Source organism: Echeneis naucrates, chromosome 14 (assembly GCF_900963305.1).
Source record: "Echeneis naucrates chromosome 14, fEcheNa1.1, whole genome shotgun sequence".
NCBI classification, from domain to species: Eukaryota; Metazoa; Chordata; class Actinopteri; order Carangiformes; family Echeneidae; genus Echeneis; species Echeneis naucrates.
This window is the reverse complement of record NC_042524.1, coordinates 8,777,620-8,804,941: the sequence shown is the minus strand read 5'-3', so window position 1 is coordinate 8,804,941 and position 27,322 is coordinate 8,777,620. Positions and strand designations below refer to the sequence as shown.

General features: G+C 38.7%; 2 protein-coding genes across 7 annotated transcripts in view; both read right to left on the bottom strand.

The window, feature by feature from the left end:
• fnip1 (folliculin interacting protein 1) overlaps window positions 1–13,580 on the bottom strand; it is a 35,223-nt gene extending 21,643 nt beyond the window's left edge. The window contains exons 1-2 of one of the 3 annotated variants that reach the window (XM_029519049.1): window positions 13,400–13,580; window positions 749–878 (exon numbers count right to left, since the gene is read on the bottom strand). In XM_029519049.1, the coding sequence (XP_029374909.1) occupies window positions 749–878; window positions 13,400–13,491 (222 nt within the window). In that variant the 5' untranslated portion in view covers window positions 13,492–13,580. Of the gene's footprint in view, window positions 1–744; window positions 879–13,399 lie in introns of all 3 variants that reach the window. The other 2 variants (XM_029519048.1, XM_029519047.1) reach the window with 2 other exon arrangements.
• Window positions 13,581–19,486: 5,906 nt separating this feature from the next.
• acsl6 (acyl-CoA synthetase long chain family member 6) overlaps window positions 19,487–27,322 on the bottom strand; it is a 29,611-nt gene continuing 21,775 nt past the window's right edge. For 3 of the 4 annotated variants that reach the window (XM_029518521.1, XM_029518522.1, XM_029518524.1), the window contains 10 exons: window positions 25,526–25,660; window positions 25,263–25,397; window positions 24,708–24,803; window positions 24,196–24,268; window positions 21,943–22,031; window positions 21,566–21,682; window positions 21,311–21,454; window positions 21,104–21,205; window positions 20,938–21,009; window positions 19,487–20,502 (listed from right to left, as the gene is read on the bottom strand). In XM_029518521.1, the coding sequence (XP_029374381.1) occupies window positions 20,362–20,502; window positions 20,938–21,009; window positions 21,104–21,205; window positions 21,311–21,454; window positions 21,566–21,682; window positions 21,943–22,031; window positions 24,196–24,268; window positions 24,708–24,803; window positions 25,263–25,397; window positions 25,526–25,660 (1,104 nt within the window). In that variant the 3' untranslated portion in view covers window positions 19,487–20,361. The remainder of the gene's footprint in view (window positions 20,503–20,937; window positions 21,010–21,103; window positions 21,206–21,310; window positions 21,455–21,565; window positions 21,683–21,942; window positions 22,032–24,195; window positions 24,269–24,707; window positions 24,804–25,262; window positions 25,398–25,525; window positions 25,661–27,322) is intronic. The other variant, XM_029518523.1, reaches the window with a different exon arrangement.

Genomic DNA, 27,322 nt, shown 5'->3' with positions numbered 1-27,322 from the left:
TACGTGTTTGACATACTGTCAGAATTTTAGCTAAGTGTGTGCCTTAAGGTTTGCCCTGCCCTAGAGAACTAATCATATGACTGAGATAAGAATAATCTTTTGAAAAGAAATTGAACTGAGATAATCTTTAAAGAAAATTTAACTGTTTTCTTTTAGAAAGCTGAATTAATTTGACATTTGAAATGTTAAATTTCCCACATGTGCTCTTCTGTAATTTTGTACCAACTCCTTATAAATATTGGGAAATAATAAACTAAATAAAACGAACTTGTTGATTGAAAAGAAATATCAGTGTTCTCTACAGGGAAGTGAGGTGTCTTGTAGGATAAGCACGATAAGGTGCAACTTGTGCCATCTGAACATTGTGACTGTCACATGACTACTTTTTGCTGTCAAGCCTCTTTGTTTTCGTGTTCCTATTCAAAGTTTCTATAGATTAAGACTACATATACATATAATACAATACAGTATCTGTAATTCAAACTAATAATCACATTTAATCAGCAGGATAGAAAGGGAGGAAGGTCTGGAGAGTATTTCAAACATTTTTAATTTGCCTGTCTCTTTCATTGCATTTTTAACTTCTTACAACATATTAAGGAAAACTATTAAACAGACAGTTTAAAATAGAGCCTACAGCTACTACACAGCATAGCAAACAAGCCAGGAAGAGGGCTTGGGAACCGGGAGTCTTTTGTTTTCCAAATGTCTCCCACATACATTCACACAAAACAGACATGTGACTCACGGTGATGGGGGTTTCCTCAGTGCCCCGTTTTTTTGCATTGGAGTCGAAGAGGACATTTCTGCCACGCCTCTCACAGTCCTGGTACACAATCAGCCTGATCTGACTGGGCTCCAGCTGAGGAAGTGGCCAGCTAGATGGAAGAGAGAACAAACAAAGAAGAGAGGGATTAAGCAAAGTGAAAAACAAGAGCAAGTAAAGTCTTGTACAAAAAACAAAAAACAAAAGACAGGAGGATGGAAAGTGGAGGAAATAATAGTGCAGTGAGTACCAATAATTTTGATGAAGGTGCAGAGATCGGTGAGATGGGAAACCAAGTGAATGGGAAACCAAAAAAAGTATGAAAGGAAACTGACGTAATTAATCTGGTACCAAAAACTGTCAGAGCTTTCTAAAAATTTCTACAAAAGTTAAATTTCTAGGGTAGGATCCTCATGACAAAGATTAATTATTCAAATACTGGTTACAACACAAGAAATAACTGTATTTTAAAACTTCTTGCGCATAGGGACCCTTCTCAAACTGATATTTTGTCTTAATAACCGATTTTGTTACTTTGCATATTTGAGCCACATTCATTAACTACACATTAACCCAACCCATCGTATCTGCCAGGTACCCGTATGAGCAGAAAACTGGCACTAAGCAGGAGAGATGATGTATTCACAAGCTTGTGTATAAACGTCCTTTAAGCTGTCATCCCTCCTTAGTAAAACACAACTGACAGACCATGCCATAGCTGCCATTCCTCCATCCCATACCTCAACCAGTGGGGAGTATAAAGATATGCCCTGACAACTGAATACCCACCCAAGACCACAGATTGAAAGTGTATCCAGATGGCATATAGCTACTCCAGATACCTACCCGGACACTCACCCAATGTACAGTTTTACTTGATGAGCCGAGTCAACATTTGTATTTTCATTTCATCTACTGCTGTAATTCTAGAGTAAAGGCCAATCTTTATTAAGGCTGCTCTCAACCAAACAAATTTTAACCAACAGTCATATTTCTCTAGGGACTGTTGCTCTTATGTTAAATCGTTCAGTTGTGGATGCAATGTGTCTGGGTGTCACTATTTGATCTCATCCTCAGTAATACCTCATTCCTTAACTACACAGTTCTTTTCTCTTATCGCTTTGGTTTAAATCATTAGACAATGAAGGATAGGAATGACACCAATTTGGGAGACTTCAGATATTAAAGCAGATTCAGATTTAACTGTTGCAGCATCTCATTGTGGCACAGTCTTTCTGACAAACACTTGATGACAGTTAAGTAACAGCTAAGCTGATTCAGCTACACGCTTTTTGCCAAGGAACCTGCAAGTTCACATAGCTCATCTCATTAAAGCTGTTCATTTGGAGTAAAATTGTGAATGAGGGGGCTGAATATGCAGAATGATCTGGCAGTCCCACAGTTAGTGTGGGTGCTACTCAGTCAGTGGACTCTGGCACTGTCTCGATTGTGCTTGATGAAACTCAGCCACCAAGTTGATTTAGGAGGAGCTATAAAGATGACAGGGGATTGGATCAACAGAGAGGCAGTTGAGGATTTCCATCTGATCTGATGGACAGGTAGGCTGGGCAGATGGCTAAATATAGCCTTTAATTGGGGAACAGGGAGCATCCCAAACCACAAGCCTTTACAGCAAAGGGCTTAGCTGGAGAAGGAACAGTTAAGTCCACTTTTACAATGTCGCAAGTCGCCCACATTCAAAAGCTGCATTTCAATTACAGGTCAGTAAGCCTTGACAGAGAAGGGAATACCTGTGTGTTGGTTCATGTGCAATAAAGAAGGTCTGTGTATACATTTTCATGCATGTGAGCTGCTATTTACAAAACACAGGCCTCAAAGTATGACCAGCGTACATGGAGGCAAAATGATTCATCAACGGAGCGCAGGGCAGAGAGTTATGTGCTCCAGTCTTAGTGTTAAATTGTCAAACCAAAGCTATTTGTCAGATAGGCCAGAAATACAGGACCCAATTGAATAACAAGTTTTCTCACCATTTGTATATGGAAACATCTCCAACATTCACTCATGCTCACTTTCTACTTGCCAGAAGGACTGCCCTTCAATATAGACCCAAACCCCCATCTGAATTTGAATTAGCCTTTGTGGGCATTGAGCAGAGGGAGCCACATTTCACTGCATGCATGCTGCTGCATGGTTGTCCATCCCAGTGTGTGTGTGTGTTTGTGTGTGTGTGTGTGTGTGTGTGTGTGTGTGTGTGTGTGTGTGTGTAAAACTGCTAATTGTATCCTGTAGCTCCTGTCTTTTGCTCTATGATTTCTTTGGGTTCTGTGCCATTCATTATATGCAACACATTTATACCCACATTATTCATAACTGACTTCCAGGCAATATTTATAAATAAATGATTCAACAGTCTTTGCATATAATATATCAAATAAAGATCAAGTATCCACAGCTAAAGTAATTGGCTTTTTTGCTTCACAATTACCACAGCTATTACATTAAGGCAAGAGCCTGGTGATAAAACCATGGCAATTATCTGATACAATTTTCTTCAATAGAAATATAAAAAATAAAATCATTTTTTCATGTGTAGTGAGTAGTAGTAGTTTTATATATGTAGATATGGTTAATGAACTACACACTACAGCTGACTTTGCTGAAAAAAGGTAGTTTTATGAAAGTAAAAAAGTTATAATTTTAAATGTTCCACTGTTTGGCAAGCACTGTGTTGTGTTGTGTTATGACTGCAAAGATGAATTTATAAACCAAATTGTCCAGCTGGTTTCAGTCAGTCACAAAAATCTGCCTTTGAACTGGAAAGTGTGCCTGTTGACAACAGACAGATGTCTTTGTCCCTCTCAAACATATTCAGACTAGCTCCATCTGTTCAGGAGGCTCCAATAGGTCCTCATGGCCCCGGACCAAGTATTACTGACCTCTTAGCTATGTAACAAGTTCTCACAAATAAGCCAAAAGACGTCAACCAGTGAGATTGAAGATGCAGACCACTGATGGAGTTTGGCCATACTGATTTTTCTAGCAGTTCAAAGGGTGTTGGTATTCAAACCATAGGTTGTTTGGAAGAATAACCATTCTCAGAAACTTCTTTTGAGTAGTTGTGATTTTATAACTATGACTATACTACGATAAGTAATTTTGCTGCTATTTGAAGTTTTACATTCCTCCTTTGTGCAGTGAGTAACAATTCAATTCTATATCAAGTAATTTGCTGATTACTTTATTGACTACCTGAGAATTTGTTGTGTCAAAAAGCAAAGCTCAATTTGACATTTTGCCATTCCACTAAGTAACATTCAAAGTCCATAATATCCTAACCCTCAAAAATGTTCCATCAACGACCACTTACTGACTTAATGTCTAACGAGAGGCTTGGGCAACAAATGTTTGCAACTATTGAAATTATTGAAATGATTATTACAATAGTTTCCACTAACCCGTGAATGAACTAATGATTGTGGCTTTGGGTCATTGCAAGTAGCGTCACAGGTACCCAAGCTGTTATTCTAACAGGACTGTGAGTGTCCTTCAAGCAATTGTTCTTATGACATACACTACCAGTCAAAAGTTTGGACACACTTTCCGACTGATTTGAATGAGAAAGTGTGTCCAAACGTTTGACTGGTAGTGTAAATTAGAGACTACTTTGCTGTTTAGTAAATCTTCTGTCTTTACTCTTCTGCTCTTTTAGTGAGGTTGAGCTTTAATATAAGTCAAGGTTCAATTTCTTAACAAAAAATAAAAATAATGAATCTAGTTTTTCGTCCGGGCTCTTATCTAGGGAAAAACCCAACCTGACATAATGCCTGCCTGTCCTACACAATGAGCTCAAATTGCATTGGGAATGGGTGCATATATACTCAGACTCATGCATGTAAGAATATACATCAGGTGGTCATTTTAATCGGTCACATGTCATCTAGCTGTTGGACTACTGCCTTTCATGTGTGGTTTATTTATAAATGTGACTTTGTTGTTGTCTTTAATGTGTCCAGCTCTGGTATATAGTATATACTCTTTACTTTAAAACTTACCATTAAGGGCTTATTTCAAAGCCGAAGCCGATATTTGTTGTTGGAAAACAATTTGATTGGATTGATACAATTCTGCCAACTTTCTAGCAAAATCGGATAGAAACAACAACAAAAATAGACTGTTGTTTACAGCTCAGGTGGAATCTGTATTTGACACCTAGCCCAATGGTATATTTGTTTTAAATTTAAGACAAAGAAAAGACAAAAGTGGGAAACATTATGAAGAAGGAAACAGGAAAGATGGCAAAAAAGAAAGACAAAGCCCTTTTATAGAGCCACAGCAAACAGAAAATGGGTAAGGAAAGATACAAATTAGAAAGCAGGCATAAGCTAACAGTAAGAAAAAAAACATAGATTAAGCATTGATAATGAAATAAAAAGGTCAAAGACAAAGACAAACAACCTCAAAACCATCTGACTAAGACAGAAAAGCATCTGAAAGAACGACAAAGCAGAATGAGAGCGAAGGAGGAAGTATCCCATCAGTGAGCTTGTGACAGTCACAGCGCTGACAGAGGAGAAAGGGGAGTCATTCATAAAAGCAGCACATGACTTCATGACTGTTACATACTTGTACTGCTTTGACCTCAACTGTCTGAACCTAAAATGTCTCAAATGCACACACGCACACACACTTTTTTTTTTTTTTTTAAACATAAAAACAAAAAACAATAGCTTGATCTCCGAGTAAATTCCCAGCACCTGTTTTATTTTGGTTACATTTGAAAACATGAAGACAAGTACAGGCTTGATTACTTGGAAACGATTCACCAGCTTTCTCAACAGATGTTATCAGAGCTGAGGTTACAGAGATGTCAATCAGTAAATCAAATCTGTTTGAACTGTCACTCCACCCAAACACACAAAATATGAGCATTTATCTCATCCCAAAACAAAATGCCCAAACCCACATGATACAGCATGGCTCCAAATTACAGCAGAGTCAATCTTGGTCACCAAAATACATGATGCTAAAAACTACTGCCTGACTGATCCTAACTATGCTGCCGAACTGGAAACAGCCACAGGTTGGCAACACTGTTAGGCAGAAGACAAAGATAAAAATCAAGAGAAAAAAAATGTCCTAAAACTTCATTTAACAAACACTAACATGCCCACTCAGAAACATATTAGCCTGATATATTACCAACTCCTACCTGGGCATCATCGCGAGTTTGCAAGTCTTTCCCCAGCCCTCTCCCTCTCTCTCTATTCCTCTCTCTTCTCTCAGCCAAAGCAGGGTCTAAGAATAGCGGTGAACTAAATTCACACAACAACATGAGACTGTCAGATGATTTCAGGAGCACTCTGTGTGGTGGACAGTACAGAGGCAGCAACAGCAGTGAGCCCAGACTGCCGACTGCCAGAGAGCTCGGTGAAAAGCCAGAGACAGAGGGGATTTGTTTGTGTGTTGTTTCTTAATCCCGCTGCCTTGTTCCTTTCTCTCCCTTGTGATCCCTCTTCCCCATCTTTCCATCTATCTCTCTTCAATTAATTGAGAAACACTTTGAATAGTACGAAAGCCTGAGAACAAATTGTTCTGCCTATACATTTTGAATGGGGAAAGAAGAACAAATTAGAACTGGAGCATTTTGTTTTTAAGTCTTTGTCAACATTGTACAGTGGTACTGACAAGATTTACTTTCCATCTTAGGACTGATACTGCTAAAACACCATAAAACCACCTCTCTGGAATGAGAAAATGTAGATAAACTTTTGCTTCCTAGATATTTGAAAATATCAATTATTTAAATCTTACCAGTTCAGGATTTATAATTACCTCTAACACCCCTGAGACTAGAACCATGACTGCACATTTAATGAAAATATTAACAAAATCACAACATGGCCAAGTGCAAACTGCAAATCGGAGGAACTGCAATTTAAAATGTGACACAAAATGTTGTCATATAGTATTGTGTATTGTGGTGCCTTTTGTATAAGACCCAACAAAAATAATATTTCTGTGAAAAGCAAAGGAAACAGAACAGTAATATCTGCCAATTCTTTTCATATCATGCAGGCTGAGAGCCAGTGATTCAAGATAAGAATATTTAAAAAATTATATTTACAATTATAGTATTAATCTGTTGATATAGATTTCATTTCATTAAACATGTGTTATTAATTAATAATCTAATAATATTAAATATATTATATAATTACAACTTAAAAATATTGAAAAAAGGCCTAATATATCACACCATTATCACATCCTGAGAGATCTGAACATGTTCAGTTACAACAGCAACACCCTATTTGCAAATGCCATTCTTTTTTGGAAGCATTTGCATGGGCAGTCTCCTCAAGCTCTCTGTGACATGGTGTAACCACTACAAGCTGCTGGATTGTCCACCAGAAATACTACTGCAAGGAACTGAAAAATGTCATGCAGAAAAACTTCCTTTGCCCAGTCGGGAGTTAGGACATGGAATGAACTGCAAACTGAGCTAAAAGCCCAATATAATTATCACCATTTTAGGATCATTAGAACTGAAGGATTTTTTAATCAAATGGACATACCAATACCAATTGGAGCTACATATCTTGAAAAGAAAACTGACAATGATATCCTATTGAGGAAAAATCATTCTCCCCGACATGTTACACTGATAAAGGTCACCACAAAAGCAGTCATGTTTCCTTGACTGCAGTCTGACATCAGCCTACATACTGACCTCAAAGAGACCTCATTTGCGTTCCACTGTCACTGGAACGGCTGTGCTTGTGTGCTTGTTTGTGTGTGTGTGTGTGTGTGTGTGTGTGTGTGTGTGTGTTAGTGTTTGTTGGCAACGGAGAGACTATTACATAAATATCCCCTCAGTCCACACTGGGTGACGTGTTTCCGGCTGTGTGTGATAGAGGTATCTGTTAGGTCCAGCAGCTTTTCCCCCAGATATGGCCTTGTAGACATTTCAAGGCATGTCTGCTGCGGACAACAGCCAGTGTTTAAAAAAGTCTAATTAATTTAGCTTTATATAAGTTTCTGCAATATTACTGAAAGAAACATACCAGTCTTCAAGAATTTCTAACTGAGATGCATTTTGGGAGTTTTTAAATCTTGAACCACGTTGGGGTTGTTAGGATTTCACTAATGGCCACAGTGTTGGCATGCAACGCAACTGCTTTGACTGCTGCATTTTCTAATCAACTTTAATTTCTTGTGAAAATGCTGATGTGGTGGAAACAGTGGAGTTATGGTAACGTGTCACAAGGGTCAGGAGAAAATGCGAAAGAGACTGTGCAAGAAGCATTTCTGATATCTTGAAGAAGTGAGTTGAGTCTTTTATAGGCTAGGCAACAGGAGCTGTCTGTTCATGTGACCTTCTGAGTAAACATCTGTCCTGAGTGACAGATATGACATTTAAACTGATGTACAACTATGTATTCGGCAACTTTGTGTCATACCAGGCTTTGATAAATGGCCTGACTTATCATCAATAATCACTTCTCAATCTTTTAGAAACTTTGAAACTTCTGCATGTATTCTCAGTAATGCATACACCTTAATAATTCCCAAAGCTTATAAAACTGGAAACCCTTCTTATACATATAGAGTAGGTGCATCTGTGTAATGCTATATGAGCTGAAATGCAACCCCTTATGAAGGGACCACTCCTTCGTGATGGGAGAACCCAAGCCTTTCTTTCTGTGTGGTGAAACACTATACAGTGTACACCCCCTTTTACATTGACGAGCTGCACTTCTTCGAACTAACAATTGTTTAGAGACGGCGTCTGAGTAAACAGCGACTGGCCCACATGACCTGAAAGCGCCTGACTACCTGCATACCTGGTGGTTTCTCTACTTGCATCAAGGACTTCTGCATTCCAGTCGTCACATGATGCTAAGTGAGTGAAGATGTGGCAGTACACAGTCGTAACAGCACCCACAAGCCCATTCCAAGTGAACATTGACTGGTTGACTGAGGATTCATATGGCCAGAAAACTAAATCAGCTGGAATCCATCATTGTTTTCACAGTTAAAGGGAGTCAAACACATGGTGGTTACAGATAAGGTGTAAGAATGTTATTATATGAGATTTGCATAAAGACTAAAATCTGCAGCAACAATCGGTATCAGTAATTTGTTTTTTTAACTCAGTGTTCATGCCCGTTTACAGTCTACACCATGTGTCATCTAACGACTATGTGTACACTAGCTATTACTGTGCTGTGTCACAATCAGCAAAACTTGACAGAAAAAATGTGATGAGAGTAATGAGTGAATGACTGGGCCTTACTAAGAGTCACATGAACAAGTCATCAAGCAGAACATGAGTGGCAGAAACTATGGAGAAATTTGAATATATGCTAATTACCAAGCTGAAAGCAGGTCTGCCTAAGGGTGACTACAGCAACAGGGAGCACACATAAATATTTTCTTTTCCTCTTATCTCCATTTTGTAAGAAAAGGGATCTTAAGTGTCATATGATCTACATGATTAATTACTTAACCTTAAAGTGTATTGATTTAACTGCAAGCCAGCTCATCCTTTCTTTCTTTGAAACCACACTTCCTATTCTCATGTCATTTTTCTCTCTCATTCACATTTAGTGAAACTGGGCTAAATAAGCGATGCCAAAGTTTGAACTTGTTTTACTTTCAGGTTCCAAGCAAACAATGCTGGTTATCCATGGACCTTTAATAGGCTGTCTTATTTTATGATTAATCATTTTGTTATGAAGTGTCTCAGTTTAAAGTAAATAATTAAAATAAAAAAGTGGTGACTCATTACAAAATATCTTTCCTTTATTGTGATTTTGGAAGTTGCCAAAGCTGTAGAGCATCAAAAATAGTGATGTTTTTCCAAATATATAATTTGGCAAATTTAAGTCACGTCAAATGAAATAGTGAAGGGCCTTACACCAACTCAATCATCAACAACAGCCAACTGATGAACTCTTCATGTCCCACAGGGTGAGTGACACAGGAAGCCCTTGAACAAGCCTCCTGACTGAGTTAAAAACACAGGCCTAACTCAATGTTAAACTGGCATACTAGCACTCACCAGAAAGCTACTGTGTGTATGTAGCTTTTACATCAAACTATATATTTACTATGACCCTGCAGTTCTGAGAAGCCCGAGTGTGGCCTCTTAAAATAGTCCTGATAGGAACCTGATGACAGCCGGTGTCTTTACTGAACTCTGGCAGCCTTGCAGCACGCACACAAACGAGCAAATTGTCATGCAATAAATTAAATGCTTAAATGCTAATTAAATCATAAAATGCTTTAAATGTGCACAAGTATAGCAACAAAAGTATGACGTGTGAGGCTGCAAGCAGACACAAAAAATCCCACCTTAGTTATCTAACCAGTAGTTTTATTCCAGTCACTAAGAAAGCTGCCATGTGACCATTCCACAAATTTGACAGCCTGAGATTGATGAAAGCCTCACATGACACACTGAATTCTGAAAGTACGCAGTGGAGGAAGGATACCATGCCCATCAGGAAACTAGCGCAAAGATTCTGCAAAAACTACCAAAAAAAAAAGCATCACTATAAATATATTCATCTCATGGTTTTAAAAGTTTGTTTTGCAATCTAGCACATAATGCACTTTCAAATGTGGAAGGGGTTTATAGGAGTCTATATTGTATTGTAAGTAGGAGTAACTTAACACAAAGGATTAGTTTTGTACCAGACTAATTCTCATTTGAAGTGTTCATCAATCTTTGCAACTGCATAAATCATTTTGCTTATAAAAAGTTACTATCATCATTGTTTCTAATCAACAACTTTTGTAATCTTTACCAAATATATTATAATTCAACAAACTGATTTTTTTCCTGTCAACATTAAAAGGTGAAATATTCACTCCACGATCATCACTGTCACTTAATATGTGTAAATCTTCAGAAAAATTGGATTTTGGTCTTAAAGTCTTCAAAATGCTGTATGAAAACATAGCAACTGCCTACACTCACCCTCTCCCATGCCTCATTTTAGTGTCACAGAACAACCACATTTGTAATAAGTTCTATAGCCCAGAACAAGAAAGAAATTTCCCGAGCAGGCAGCAGTGGCTTAGGGAAGCCAGAACAAGCAGTGAGTGGGTGAGGACAAAGCTATTGGCTGATGATCAGTCCTCTGCCTGTCTACAGGATGAGCCAGGAGCTCTCTGTGTAATGTACAGTATGCTGTGCCTGGTTAGGTGTTGCAGCCAGGGAAACAGGAGAAGCTCTTTAGGCTTTCCCCATAGGGTCAGCCAATCTACTGCCCTCTGTGGTATTTTGGAAGGTACACTGCATGGCTGAGACACAGCTTTAAGTAATGAATTATTCTGGATAACCCAGCTGATACATTGTGTGTGTGTGTGTGTGTGCGTGTGCGTGCGCATATAATGAAACATATGAAAGATAAATAAATTACTTATTCAAAGAAATGCTGTAAAAATAAGAATAAAATTAGTTGATTGTATCTATATATATATATATATATATATATATATATATATATATATATGTTTTATCCGCTCTTCCAGGCACTGGCCTGTAAAGGACTAGTGTTGGGCCAAAAAGCAAAGATCTTCAGTTAGGGCTGAGTATTGCAATAATCATTCAAATTTCTTTAGTCCTCATCTCACCATCTCTCCAAAGTCTCCCATCTTCATATTATTACTCCTCTCCCACTAAAACCCCAAGTATGATTATGTAATAATCCACCAATTCTTTTCATCTGACCTCTGAGTCTCTCATCCTCCACTTTACACCATCCATCAGATGCTCTCTTCTTTTAAAACACTCAAATTCACCAAATTTGTATCATCTTCTTGCGTTACCAACTCAAAATGTACATACAGCTTGCTCTTGCTCACAGCCAAGTGCCCTTTCCCTAATAGCTGGCCAGTGAGCTCACAGAAACAACTGCTATCTGTATGTTTGCTCTCCAGTTGAATCCAGGCTGCCCCCAACACTCACACCATTTATATTACTGGGCACAGGGCACCTTTATGGCTGTGGAGCGTGTTCTGGCACACACATTAGGCAAAGTGCAAGCAGCATCAGAAGCTGGTGAGCGTTCAGGTCCACTGGTATATATCCAAACACCACAGGTGATGTATCCAGAGCAGTATTTTCCAAGGCAGGTATTTTTAAAACTAAAAAGAGCACTTTCTCCTTGGTAGCGGACCTGACCCTGACCCAGAATGTGTGTAATAACATACAGAGTGAAACTGCAAATCAACTCAGGGAGTATAAAGTATCATAAGAGCCAGCTCAATAATGCATTGCTTAGTCAGGTTGAATTTAACCCTAGGGTATTTCAATAACAAGCACTTGCATAGCTAAGAGTGGCACTGTGTCATGCATTAGCTGCATTGAGGTACAACCTCCAACTCAATCTAAAAACATTTCACCATAATACACTTTTCCTTACTTTTTATTTCAATTGGAACAAGCACTAAACTCTGATAGATGCCCCATGTAATGACAGGCAAGGGCTGCTTTGCATCCTACCAGAAATCCTGGTATTATAGTCAAAACAAAATGTGATGGCACGCGTCTTTCATTGTGTTACATTATAAAACAGGAAGGAACAAAAACGCTCTTCAGTGATAAAATCAGGATATACAATATTAGACTTGTTCTAAAACTCTCTGGTGTTGACTAGCTATGTGGTCGTATTTGGAGTGTGCAGCACTAAAAGCGACACGCGTCTGCAGTTTGTGGAACGTAACACTGGCGCAAATTGGGCATATCCATAAATGAAAAATGCAATTGCATCTGGTGCTCTGATCACAAGATATTTTTTTTATTATTATTATTTTTTTTTTATCAAATGTACTTGGCATGGCCATTGCCTAGTCTGCCTGGTCCCCTATTTGTGGTGGATCATGTCTGTCATCAGTGGCCGACTGAAGCGATCACATGTGCGCCTGCACAGAGCACACAGTGTCCTCCTGCTCCGCCGCCTGACGGCACACAGCACAGTCCCGCCGGCATGGCTCATCGGGTCTATGGCTCACGATAAACACAAAAGAGCGTGGCCGCACTGTCACGGCTGCCTCGTTGTTTTCTTTTCTCCCCCACACAGGGCTAAAGATGCTTTTATCAAAGAAACACAAAGAGAGAGAGAGAGAGAGAGGGCAGGAAGAGGAGGAGGAGGAGGAGGAGGGGGAGACAAAGAGAGCACCACACTGCTCCTGCAACTTCTAAACGGTGACATCGATTAGCTGCTTGAGGAGTTGAGGAAGTGTTTATTACCATATTATTATTATTATTATAAGCAGCAGCTGCAACACGTGTGAAAACGTGGAGGGGGGGGGGGGGATCGGTGCTGGTCGCTGAGCTGAGCCGAGTCCCATCAGGAGACAGCGTGTTGCAGCAGCCCTGCTAACGTCTGCTAGCCCGCTAGCTAGCATTGCTAGCTCGCTAACCAACCGCACCAACACGTCCCCCACGTCCCCCCTGCACTCTGCTGCCTTCACGCCAAATCCGACAACACGACACGTCGGTGTGTAAAAGTGTCCACAAGTTCAACACATTCACGCCGGCAAATAATACTTGTGCTCTCCGGATATCACGGAGGGAAAAAGTCAGAAATAACGTTGGCGCACACAAACCACAAGCATACACACACGCATACACACGCAGGCTGGCTGCATTGCTACCTGAAAGCGGGGTCCTCTTTGCTACATCTCGGGGGCGGCGACGAAAGCGCATTTCTCTTGTTGAAAAGTTTCTGGAAGAGAGTCGGAGGCATTTTGTACCAAAATAAATTCGGTACAGAAGGTCTCTTTTCTTCTTCTTCTCAAATCCAAGAGCAAATCTTGTTCCTTGTAACTGCCTCCATGGATGTCACAGTCATATGACAGGCATTAGTCACAGGGGCTGCTTGGTAACCCACTACATTTTCCTGATTGGCTGAGCGGACGCTGCTGCTACTACAAATTCCCTGATTGGCTGGTATTTTTGGCCCCGGTACCACGTGGTCAACGGATCCGCCGTGTTGATGTTGTGTCGGGAATCGTGACAGCATGAAACTTATTCTCAGGAAAAAAAGAAACACACAGACAAACAAAAACAAATAAACGAACAAATAAATAAATAAATAATCACACAAGCTTCTTGAAACAGAAAATGACCGATCGAAGAAATGTCAACACGAAGGAAGAGTTGAGCCGAAGAACAAAGGGAAAGAGACACACAAGGCATTTGTGTTATTGCACATCTATTTATTTTATACATTGTTCAAACACACGCGATTGTCTCCACACATTTAGATAAAGGTTTTATATATCTGACACACACTTACACAGTACACTGCACTTGCAGTAACAGGCTGTCGTTCACAAACAACATATAAACAGAAAAGTAGCAGGACAAGTTAAAAAAAAAAAAAAAAAAAAAAAAAAAAGAAAAAAGAAAAGAAAAATGGGATGATTGTTTAACAGAGTACAACTCTGACATCTAGTGGTTGTATGCACCACACACTTTTCATAGTGTGTGTAAAACTAACTCCAAACAAACTGAAATGTCATACGTTTTCTGGTGAACAGAAACTAAGTCAAAAAGGCCATTCAGATTTTTTTGGACAGTATTTTTGTATGAATATTTCTATAGTTTTAAAGTACATGAAAATTATTCCCCTAGGATATTTCACACAGAGACCTCATTGATAGTGGTTATGAGAAAGCCATAAGTTTAGTTACAATATTATTGCTTCAAAAATGACAGAGGAGAAGTTTGGGTGTGCTTAACAACTGTAAGAGGAAATAAAGGAGCGCCTTTTAGTTTAACACACCTCTCTCTCATCTTCTGGAAGAATGTCTCACTGTCACTATCAGTAACAAAATCAAAAAACTTGGCTTTCTCAGAGCTACTTTTTGTAAGTTTTTTTAGATTCTCTTTTAGATGGTCTGTGTCATCCTCAAAGGTTATCTCTCCCACATTTGATGTCTCTGCATTAGGTTTCACTGTTTGGGCCAGACCAGACATTTGGATTGACTCCCTGGCCTTGTGAGTGGGTAATTTTGTAACTGGGATGTGTTTTACTTCATAGATCTCTCCAATGTTGGGGGTTTTGAACGATACCTTCTTCTTGTACTTAATAGGTATTTTTCTGTTGATCTGCGTGAGAAAAATTATATTTGACCATCACTACTTTTGATTTAGATGAAAATAAAATAGATTAGCATTTTTTCAGATTAAATGTAAAAGATAACCAGATGACTTTCTTACCTTTTCTGGTGTTTTCCACTTGGACACTTGTGTCTGCTTGTCTACAAATAGAGGATTAAAAGACAGAAAATCATTGATTATGATCTGCATTGGTTTTAATATTTATGTTTTGCAATGTATCCTGCTAGAAAGAAAATGTATAACGGTTAAAGTATGACTCAGATTAAGAATCAAATCAGTGTGTAGTAGTTGACAAACATACTGAATATATTTACTGAAAAACGTGTTACCTTGTTGGACTGAGCCTGTATGCAATCTAACCTCAGCCTCAGTTTGTGTGTGGTTGCTTTAAAGTGAAAAAATAGATAGTGAGCCACTTTTGAACATGGAAATCGGTGCACACTACTGTCAAGGAACAGCATAACAACCCTTGGATGTGAAGCAGATTTGACTGATTAACTCACCTGATGTCACAACTTTTTTCCGCGAGAATCGTGGAGGCCCCTGCAGACAAATTCTTAGTTTCAGATACAACCCCGTTTGAGATACAACCCCTGCATCCAAGTTGGATCACATTCAGCATTTACATAGTTAAATGTTTTTTTCCCCTTGCAAATGTTAAGTTTGTCATAAATAGCATATTCTTTTTCAACATTTTTAAAATGGGGTTAGCAATAACTCAATTCAATTATTATGAAATAGAATCAAAATACTGTATCTCACACATACCAATGATGGTTGACAAGTCAGGGGGGTGATGGATATAGATGGTCTCAGCATTGCTTACATCCAGCAAGGTGGAGTTTTTTATATGAAGATCAAGACTAAGCAGCTCGTCCTCCATTGGGAAAGTCAATGTTTCCACTGCGAGGAAACAAAAAAGGTAGGACACAGCCTTAGAGAACCACAACCTTGTCATTTGGTTGTGAATCTATAAAAATGCAAGCACACCATGACTCTCTTCTCTGAAGATTTCTGGTGAGGGCGGGCTGGAAGACGAAAGAGGAGAAGAATAGCAGTCTTCCTCATCATCATCGAAGTTGAAAGTTGTGTCTGTCTCCATACTAGAAGATGTGATACTTTCAGGACTCACTGCCTGAGAGTTTAGCACTTCTTTTTGAATTGGCAAATCACCACCTTTAAAATCCTCTTGGCCAGGACTCATCTGAACAGCCCGGTGCCATATTGGTGATACCTGGGGGCCAACTTTTTTATGTGCTGGAGTGGCAGCTAAGCTAGCTGCATGTGTGAGATTTTCAGTGTTGGCAGGATTCTGTACCTGCAGAGTTTAAACATGAAAAAGGTGGACACAGTAAAACAAGAACATCTTTGTGAAACAATGATTGACAATCTTAAATAGGTTGAATTATCAACAAGGCAAAGAAGTTGACTACCCAAAGAAGTCAACTACCCAGGAGACCTTAAAGAGATTGAATGACCGTGTGTGTGTGTGTGTGTGTGTGTATACACACACACACATACACACACACACACACATTGGTAATCAAAAATACTGGTAAAACAATGCATTTTTGCTTAAAAATAACATTCCTAACTGTTGGCTATCTATTGTCTGTCAATCAGCTGATCTATCAATCAACAAATCATTTTAACTCATGAATATTTGGTTTGTGGAGAAATAAACAGCCATGGCATAGTGCGCATCAGTGGGGGCCCAACAACAGAGCTGTTTATTTGGCTCAGGCTCTTCTTGGCTTTCCAGTATTCCCACAAAAGGAAAAAACGTCAATATTGCAATTATGAAGAAAAAAAAAATAATCAGAGTTGATTACTGACAGGTGAACTCCAACATAACTACTTTCAAAGCAGGGCACTCACCCACACGGGACTGGACAACTTGTCAGGGGAGACGCTGACCTCCTCTCCCTCAGGTTCCTCTAGAAGGGCCTTAAAATGTCTGCTGGGAACAAATTTCCTGAACCCTGAGTGTTGAAGCAAGACTTTGGCATTATTCCTCATTTATCAGTTGCTTCAGTAAAGCAGGTGTAGTGATAGATTGAAAAAAAGAAAACACAAAGCTGACAAACAGGAGGTACCGATAATTTATTTCAGAGTTTGTGTGCTGAGGCTCATTCTTACTGTGTCTTCTCCTCAGAGTTTGTTTCCTTGGTGTATGTCGCCTCCTGATCGCTCCTCTTTCATGGCTGACTCGCCACTTGTTTCTTTCCATAATCACATTAAATTGAGTATTATGCTCTTAGCCAACTAACAAACTAAAAAAAAAGTGCCGATTAAATGTTTTAAACTCAGTATTATCTGTTTTTGTTTTGTTTTTTTTTTTTAAAGGACGGTGGACGTGCGGGTCTCCGGTATCTGTGCGGGCCTTAGCAACCGCGCACACCTGCAGCTTCAATCAGCTGCAGGTGACGTCTGAAGTCCATATATGGCAGTAGTGCGTTTTTTTTTTTTCATTAACGGAAGTTGTTTTAGAGTATTTTTATTATGATGCTGTTTTTGCTTGTGAAGCTTGACAGATGTTTTTGTCACATGTTTGTATTTGCTGGCCTCCACCTGTGATTACTGCAGTCGAAGCCTACTTTACTGGAGGCAAACGTAAGTGCACACAGATAGTTTATTCACACTAAAAAAAACTATAGAAATCTTAGAAAGCATTAACACTGACACGGATTTAAAACAGTGGCCAATCCACATCGGGACTTTAATGTCAAAGTTTAAAGTGCACAAGTAATCTGCAAGTAATTGAAATTACGTAAAAGCATCAGCTTAGTAGAGGACGTGTGGCCATTGATCTTGTTAAATGGTTTCCGTTCTTTGACAGTATTAGGCTGTATTAGGGATTTTGTGTTTTGTCAGCAGTTCAGTAAATCAGTGACAGCTTGCAACTGATTCTACTGACAAAGGGAGGTAAACCAGCCAATAAATGCAAAACGAACAAACCATTTTGATAAAAGAGAAATAAAGTATATTCTGATTTATCCAATGCAGTTTAGCAGGAAATAAACAGTGAAAAAAGATGCTGCTGAATCTTTTCAACACTTCTGTATTTTCGATAAACCTTATAAATCTCTTCTGTCTGTAAAACAATTCTCAGATATTTGCAGGTCTCCACAAATTCAAAAACTATGGGCTTTTGGGAGAGCCTACAACTTTGGGTACATTTAAATCCTAAAAGGATTTGCATAATGACCTTGCTGCCATTATGTTAAAAAAAGAAAGCCTGTGGGAAAAAAAATGCTGAAACACCATTAAGACAAAAAAGACAATAGTTTAAAATCATTCCAGAATATCTTTTATTTCATTGCCCCGGTCCTATTCCCCACCCCCCTCATCTCTATTGCTGCACTCAATCATTACAAGGATATGGTGCTGATTCCATTTTACAGCAGAATAGATAAATAAATAAGTACAATTCATTTCACTACACGCAAAAAGAGAAAAAAAAATCATTCAAACCACTGATTTTAAATATGCTTACATCTAGCTGTCCTCATTTATGTACATCCACATTATTTATGCTTTGGGACGGTAATCAACTTAAAAAGCCTATACATTACTTCTATGTGTAAACACCTTAAAAAATGTTTGTTGTTTTAAAAGTTGATGTTTTTTCTGTTTTCCTTCAGTGGGTGGAATTCATCAGGTTTGCTTGTGTTTCAAAGCCTTGCACTAGCAGCAGTGGCTCTGGGCAGCTGCTATCTGCTATCAATCAATGGCCACAATGAATTACTTGCTTTTTCTGTTCCAATAACTGCAAGGCAAACTGCATGCATTGCCCTGACCCTTCACTTTGCAGTAGTAGTAGTTTGATTTGTTTTCTTTTACTTGAATTTCTCTTTGTGCAAAATGGATGAAAAGAAATTTGCAAATTTGTTGACTGCGCAGTGTGACCTTTGACGATTGTTACATGAGGCCAGTCCTTCATATAAACAAGGAGCATGCATACTAAACTGCTGATCACAGCCATGAAGAGATGATTAAATGAATGTGAATGTGAGTGAATACATAACATGAACTGTGATTTTTGGATGTGGCTCAGACATTGAGCTGCTCCGCGCTCAGTTGCATGGACAACAATAAATTGTAAGGCAAGAGCCGATGTTTTTTTGACCTTACTATTTAAATTCTGATGTCTGTTTCACTATGCAATGTCTGGGTTGAACAAAACTTCCATCCTTGGGGTGTCAGGTCATGGGGAAATTCTGTTGGAGTCTTGCCTGAGCAAATGAAAATCTACAATTTTCCACTGGTGATAGAGTCCACATCTAGACATCTCCTTGAGCTACACTAAACGCAACGACATCACTCTTCAGTCATACACTTGTGGAACGTGTGTGTGTGTTTGGCTGGTAGGCTTAAATTGAGGGAGGAATGAAGAAGAAGAGAGTGATAGAAAGTAGGAATGGACGTCTCAATGTAAAAGTGCTGATGAGTTTCTGCTGCTGGAGACAGAACATTTGAGGGTTTGTTTGGGAAGATAGGAAGTAGCAGTACATGGAAGATTTAGTATGGCTAACAAAAAACAAAACCAAAAAAAAAAAAAAAAAATCAGCAGAAGAAAACATGAGAAACAACTCACATTGTCATATGTATAGATTTTTTTTTTTTTTTTAATTTAAACATCACACAAAAATAAAAAGCCTGTTAAAAGAGCAATTACTTAGCTGTTTGTCTTGCTTCATTGTGACATGAATTTTCTATGCCTTATAACAAGTCACACCAATTGTACTGCATTGGTGTTGTTTGGCAAGGAGCTTAAACATGCCAATACAAAAATTGAAGGACTTTCTGGAGTTTTCACTTACATTTTTTTTTGCAATGTCAAAATAAAAAATACAAACAACCAACTATCCATTCACAAATGGAAAGAGGGAAGTGAAGGGAAGACTACAGGATGGATGAATATAGTACCTCAAAGTAACTTTATTCCTGCTGGCAAAAGCAAAGAGTCAAGAAGCTTTTGCCAATTGAATAAGAAACCTCCAGGTACAAAAGGCCACTCACATTTGGTCTCCTCATACAGTAATCCTAAACTAATTTTCACTTGTGTGAACTGACAGTGACATCTGACTCTCAGTAAGCGTAACAAAATTTGCAGGAAAATTCTTCCATCCCATAATTTTTGTTCCTAATGCAGCAAGAAAACTTGTGTCACAATGAAAATCTAATTATTCAGTTATTTAAGACTACAAAGCTAAATAACTCCCATTTTAATATATTTTAATGTATGAATGACAGTAAATAAATACATAGAAAGGAAGTACATGTATGACACCGTGCTTTGTATTTCATGTAATTTCTTGATGCGTTTTTATTTTGACATTTTAAATCTTGTACAGTAGAGCCAGGTTTGGTTTGATTGCCAAAAGTATGTTAAACCTAAGGTGTTGCATCTTTGACCACATCGGGTCAAAGATCAGAGCAGATCTTAGTCTTCTCATGCTTTTAGAGGGAAAATGAGGTCTGCCAGCTTTCACATGGAGATGCTGCTATAGAGCTGGTCGATCTTCGCCTTGAAGAATTCCTTCAACTCCGGTCGCTTGGCCTTTAATGTTGGAGTCAGGAGGCCGTTCCCAATGGAGAACATTTCATTGTGAATATAGATGTTTTTCACCTTAACATAAAATGAGTAAGAATTAAAAATATGCTGAATGAGACCAAAATTCTTGAGAGCCTCCTTGAAGTAATTTTCAAACATACTGGAATGAAATGATAAGTTATTGCTTCCTTGGCTAAGAATGCACAACTCCCAGTGTGGTGTAACCAACTTCTCATTATAGAAAGCAAAAGCATTAGTTAAAGACCTGTAATGAACAAGTTTGGGTCACCTTATACATCAGAGAATAGTCTTTATGAAAACAGACATGAAAATGTATCACATCGTTGAATATAACAAAAGTAAAATTAAAATGACAAGGTCAACTTGAACAATTAGTCAATAATTGCATTGATACTATAGCCAAGGATATTGCACCGAATTTAAATGAATACAAAGACAACACAAACACAAAATAGTCAAACCAAATATTTCGATAATTTATGTATTTACCTGCTCAAAGGAGTGGAGGCCACTGGCCTTGCCCAGACGGACCAAGTCTTCCAGGATTGCCTTTTTTAATTCCTGATGACAAAGACAAAAATGATCTCCTGCAAAGTTTTGACCAACAATATTTTCTGAAAGTTTATTATATCTAGCAGAGGTGTGATACACTTACCGTGTTTTTACACAGGTCTTTGTAGGTACCTAATATTCCCTTCTTCTTGGCCCATTCAGGCATGACATCAGGGTCAGGAACAACAATGCCCACCAAACAGGACTGGAAGGATTGTCCAGAAATAAGTAAGACTCAGGGAAGAAGATCTACTCTGGAGTTATGTGTATATTGTACAATATGTGTATATGATTCTGCTAAAGTCCTTACCTGCAGACTGTCTCCATGAACATAGAGCTGTGCCACAGGTTCACTTCTAATATAGATGTTCTCAATCTTCTCAGGGGAGATGTACTCCCCCTGTGCCAGCTTGAAGATATGCTTCTTCCTGTCAATGATCTTCAGTGTGCCATTCTTTAGGAGGGAAACAGGATAAATTATTTAAAGCTCATTATGTATAATAAAAACACAACAGCCATTATTATTAGTAGATACTGAAGTCAAAAGTAAGATGCCAATGCATACAGGCAACCATTGTCCAATGTCTCCAGTGTGGAGCCAGCCATCTGAATCCAGTGTCTCAGCTGTCCTCTCTGGGTCCTTGAGATAGCCCTTGAACACATTCGGTCCCTTCACACAAACCTGGATGGAGGATCAGAAAATAAGAAAAAGGCTGGAGTTGAAAGTGAAAATATACACACTATAAATACAGTTTTTTGAAAGTCTGAAGAGAACATTTCCATTTATTTCTCTCTACTTTATTTTATTTCATTTTATTTTTTGTGTTTTGTTTTATTTTGCACATCAAGTCTCAAGTCAAAAAAAAAGAAAAAAAAAAAAGAAAAAAAACAACTTACATATATGCACAGTGTAACGCTTTCTTTCAAAATTGTGTTGCTTACCTCTCCCTCTCCTTTTGAAGCAAAATAGTTCTTGTCAGGAACGTCCACTAATTTAATGAGGTTACATGGTAACGGAGCCCCGACGTGACCTATTTGGCCAGAACAAAAAAATGATTAGTAACTCAGCAGTATTTGGTATTTCATTTTTTTCCTACCCTGTCAGCATTAACAGTGCAAACTGCCAACAGGGGAATTTAAAAAATATAGGATAGTACATTCATTGAGTAAAACTACATGAGAAGGAGACAAAGATCAATATGACATCTTTTTCAAATACAGGCAGCTCATGAAATATCACAAGTGAACAGCAGGGGGTGATGCTAGCCTATATTTGCTGTATTCATTTTAAAAATACTGTTCCTGCTGCACAACACTTGGGCACCATCTACCACACTTCCTGAAATTTCAACTTGTGACGTTCCTTTCTCACTATTTGTTTTAGTAGCCCTTTCTCATCTGTAAACAGGATAAGAGGGAAGAAGCTCAGTAAAATTAAGGATATTTACCTCTGGGCAAACACCTTCTTTGTGTTCATGTAATGTTTTAGGAAACATCAGTAAGTTTTATGTACTTCATGCCGAGCACCGTTTCTCGTATCAGACAGATACTGTATGTGTTGAGGATGAGGAGAAAACTAGTTCAATATGACCTCTAATAGAACCACTTACCAAAGTTCACATGCAACAATGTTGTCAAAGTGCCAATTTATGAAATGTAACTCATTAACTTTTATGCTGGTTACATTTGAAATGAGGATTTTTGACCTTTGTGACAGTACAGGTTCCAAAGAAAATATCAGTGGTTAACCTGTGGATACAACCCTTTATTGACTTTACTATAAATAAATACAAACAATGATGAAGACAGCACTGTGGCTAAAGGTGCGATTTTAATGTAAGGTCAAGGTTGATGTGATCTTTCATAATAAGAATAATGTGATGTGTATGTGATGTGTCAGTTGTGTTAGCTAAAGCCAGAAAGCTGGCAAAAGACAATAAATACAGTCTTGTCTACTGAAACAATACATTATAGTGCAAAGCTCTGTGCATGCTAATACTAATGCATACATGATAACTAAAGAGAGGTTTGATATATTTCATTCATCTATAACTCTTAACATGACTCAAAGTAACTCCTCCATATCCCAGTGGGTACAATTCATATTTTGATATAATGCTTTCATATATTTGCAGAGATCCTGAATCATCACTTTATTCTCAGATCCTGCTTTGGGAACAAGGATTCAGTTGATTTAATACGGGATCAAGATATCCAGGGTCTTATTCTCTAATCCTTTTTTTTTTTAATACAAAACCGGTTGTCATTAAAGCTCTGTCTGCGCGATGTACACTAAACTTGCTGAGCAGTTACTTCAGCCAAAGACTCAAACACGTTGAGACTTGGAAACCTATTTTCTGTGTGCATCCTGGGTTACCAACTGTTCCTGGAAATAACAGGGCACTAGTTCTCCAGCTTTCCTGTATCCTGCTATCATCGTAGCAACTTGATGCCAATTGTAATAACAAAAAGGCAATTATAGTAACAATGGGAAACACTGAGTATTTACAAACTTCCCAAATAGAGCTTTGCTCTTCCAACTTTACTTTAAACTTTGAAATCAACTGTGTGTCAAATCATTTACATTCTATAATTCAGAGGTAATAACAATAATTCCTAATTTTATGACTGTACAACTCAGTTGAAAAACTAGTTGATGTATTAAAATGAACTCCTTCCATCTACCAGGTGGTTCAACAACAATGTGGAGCATTACAGTGTAAATACAGGCAGCCACGACAGATCCAGTCTATAGTTGCTTGTTTGTATTGGCAGTCACCAGAACAGGGACAATAGTGATAGTTGATAAGGCAACCTGTCTGTCTCCCCAGCCTCTCCCTGTTTTAACCTCACTGAACTGCACACACATCCTGCTTCTGTCCCCCAGGAGGAGTTCATAAAAAGTGTTAAATAAGGCATGAAAGGTTACATCATTATATTAGTATAAAAGCTCCAGTTGATGATGATGTCAGGAAAAAAGTACAGCGGCAGGTTGCTTTGAGCAGCAAAGGTGAGTTCACTTATCAGGACTCACTTGTTAAATTTAGTTTAGCACAATGAAACCAATTAAACAGTGTGAAAGTTGTTAATTGTTACTCTCAAGTCATTGCTCAATTCACATCACCTTAAGACCTTTGGACTGATACCACAGTCAAGTAAACAGGTTCAGTGTGTGAAGAGCTGTCCTTGGCTCACCTGGGGTCCAGTCTCCAGGTGTGGTGAAGGTGCAGCCAGCTGTGCACTCCGTCTGGCCATACGCCTCGTACACCTAAACACAGAGACTGTATGACTAAAATTTACACCATTAGAGGGACTACAATTCATCTAATCCCCTTTGCGTAACAAGGTTGTGGTGGAAATTAAAACTAGTGAGCAGCCAGCTGCATATTTACCCATTCAGCAGCTACAGAAAAAAATGTTCATTACCAGTATGCCGTTGTGCTGCCCTGAAAGGACTTAGACATCTTTTAATAATTTCTGGTTGACCAATCGTGATTGAACCATTTTTCACCTTGCCATTTGATTCTTATGAAAATAGAGATTATAACTCCTTAAAAGTTAGATCTTAGCCTTGGTAAACAATGGGGCAAGGGCTTAACTTAGGCATACTATGATGTTAAAGACAGAGAACTTATGTGAGATAGCTTTCTGTGTGTGTGTGTGTGTGTGTGTGTGTGTGTGTGTGTGTGTGTGTGTGTGTGTTTGACCTGGCATCCCAGAGCTGCTCTGAGGAATCCCAGGACACTGGGCGAGGTAGGAGCCGCTCCAGTTATAATCATCCTCAACCTTCCTCCCAGACTTGCCTGCAAAGGAGAAACTGTAATTACTGTACCTGAAAATCCCTTTTTCAATCAGCATCCTGTAACAAGTGTACGGTAAAACAACCAAAACAGTTCAAACCCTGACAGATAATTTTTTTTTTTTAGGATTTAGCAACACTTAAAATATAAAAGTTGATGGTTTGTGAGCTCATTCATTAAGGAAATTTAAACAAACCACAACCACCCCCTTTGAATGAAGCTTATTAGCTGAGGTTAGTTTGGCTAAGTTATGGAATCACTGCATAGTGTTCACCTAGAAGATTTCCCAAGAGGTTTAACACAACATTTCACAAGAAACGAATTATAGGCAAAGCTGGTGGCTAATTGTCATTTATACCCACTTGTTTGTCTTGGGTTTTATGTAATGGGTAACTTTTAGAAATGAGAGCATGATGCTATGGTTCTGTGGCAGGACAGCGGTCCAGAGTAGCACATATTTACCTGAATCTTACTGAAGAAGATTTTGTCCCAGATGCTGTCACTGCGAATGATCCCACTGCTGACTTCTGCACCTTTTCTCTTCGCAGCAAAGTTGAGCAGCCAACGTTTTAATGGGCTGTTAGCCTGGCTGAAGATCTGCAATGAAGACAGAGACAAAACCAATGTTTTGGCTGGGATTAGATGTCTGTCCCTCCACTCTCCACTTCTGTACATTTATTTAGTCAAAGTGTCCTAAAAATATCAAAGCAAAGAGATCATCTCACCTTGTCATACATGCGGTTAAGGAGTCGAGGCACCACAGGAAAAATGGTAGGCCGCAGGGCCTTCATGTCATCTGGGAGGAGACGAATGTCGCCCTGATAGAAGCCAATTCGTCCTCCATGGCAGTACACTACAGACTGTGGAGAAACGCACAGAACACAAACAGTGACCTTAAAGATATTAGCCGTCATCCCACTCGAGGCAAAGGCTTAGGGCTGTCATTCCCGCCATTTCAAGTTTTTGCGAAATGTAATTTAGCATAAAGAGGAACCCCTTAGTTTTTGTATTAATGTTTGAATGGGGATTCATTCATTCCTTGGAAAATGCTCATTCAGTGGTTGCTAGACATAGGGAAAAATTTGCCCATGTTTCGATCATCAAACATTTTTCTTTATAATTGCAATATGATTGTATTTTATTACATATAAGCATATGAACAGTTAGAGCAGAGATGTAGAAATTGCATGAAAATCATCCCCCAGAAAACATAACAAAACAAAGGCACTGTAGTGGATAAGCAGAACACTTGATAACACAGAATGTGTGGATTGTTCACGCAGACAGAGTGCTGGTGGGGAGTCCCCAGAAAAGCTGTGTAAAACTCCCTATTTATATAATCAAAAGGGAACAGAAACAAACGTCCTCTCATCCCATCTGACTAACCAGGGACAGATTTGTATGCAATATGAGGGAGCATTCAGCCCAACACATATCAGACCTCTATGGAGACATTACTCACAGAGCACATCAATTTCATGCTGATATACAGTACAGGCCAAAGGTTTGGAGACACCTTCTCATTCAAATGAATAGGAAAGTGTGGCCTGTACTGCACCATGTTCATATACTTCATGGGCCACAAAATAATTATGTGGAGTAATGAGATAATTTATGGAAAAGATTTTTATGGTGTGAGTAAACAAACAACTCTGACTCAAGTCAAAAAAGTGAGGAAACTGATGTACAGTTTGCAGTCTGTAGCTCTCAGACCGTTAGATTGCGGTAGAGACTGCCACGGGGTTATTTTAAAGGAGACTTCCTGCACGTTCAGAATGTATTATGGTCACACGCCTCACAAATTGTGACACTTCCACAAATTAGCTGAGAACATGCCTTTGTTGCGAAGCGCATGTGAAAAACTGCACTGCCTTGGTCCCTTTTTCTGTTTCTGAGCCTGTGTGAGGCCAGGCAGGCAGGAGGCCCACCCACTTTTTACCTTAGATTGACCCACTACTAGGGGCATATATGGAGTGTAGTGTGGTCTCTCTGTCTGCATGATTCTTGAATTTCCTTTTGTGTGACCTGGTGTGCTGCTTGTCAGAGCGCAAAGTTGGTTTCCTGTGTCTCATGCTGCTGACAACACTGCTGTGCATACAAACAAACCAGGCTGTTTCAACTTGACACTAGTCAGTAAGGCACATACGCAAATGCAGAGCCACACAGGCACATAAATATACTCTTAGTGATCCGCATAATGATACCTAATATTTAACAGTCCCACCACATCCATGTCAAGTTTTGTGACTGATCCTGTATCTGGTTTCATTTCACACCAGTAGTTTCTACCCAAGTTTTGATTAAACACTGACAGCAAATATAACAAAGAGCTACGAATGTATGAAAACCTGGTTGTGATTTTTTTTTTTTTTTTTTCTCTTTAGCAAAACAGATCTGTTTTTTAGCACTCAAACCACAAATATGAAGTAACAAATATTCTGCATAGAGGGTATTTATCATTTTTGGAAATTTCATTTTCAATTTCAAATTTTTTATTTTTTTTTTTCCAGCTAGGCGGAGTT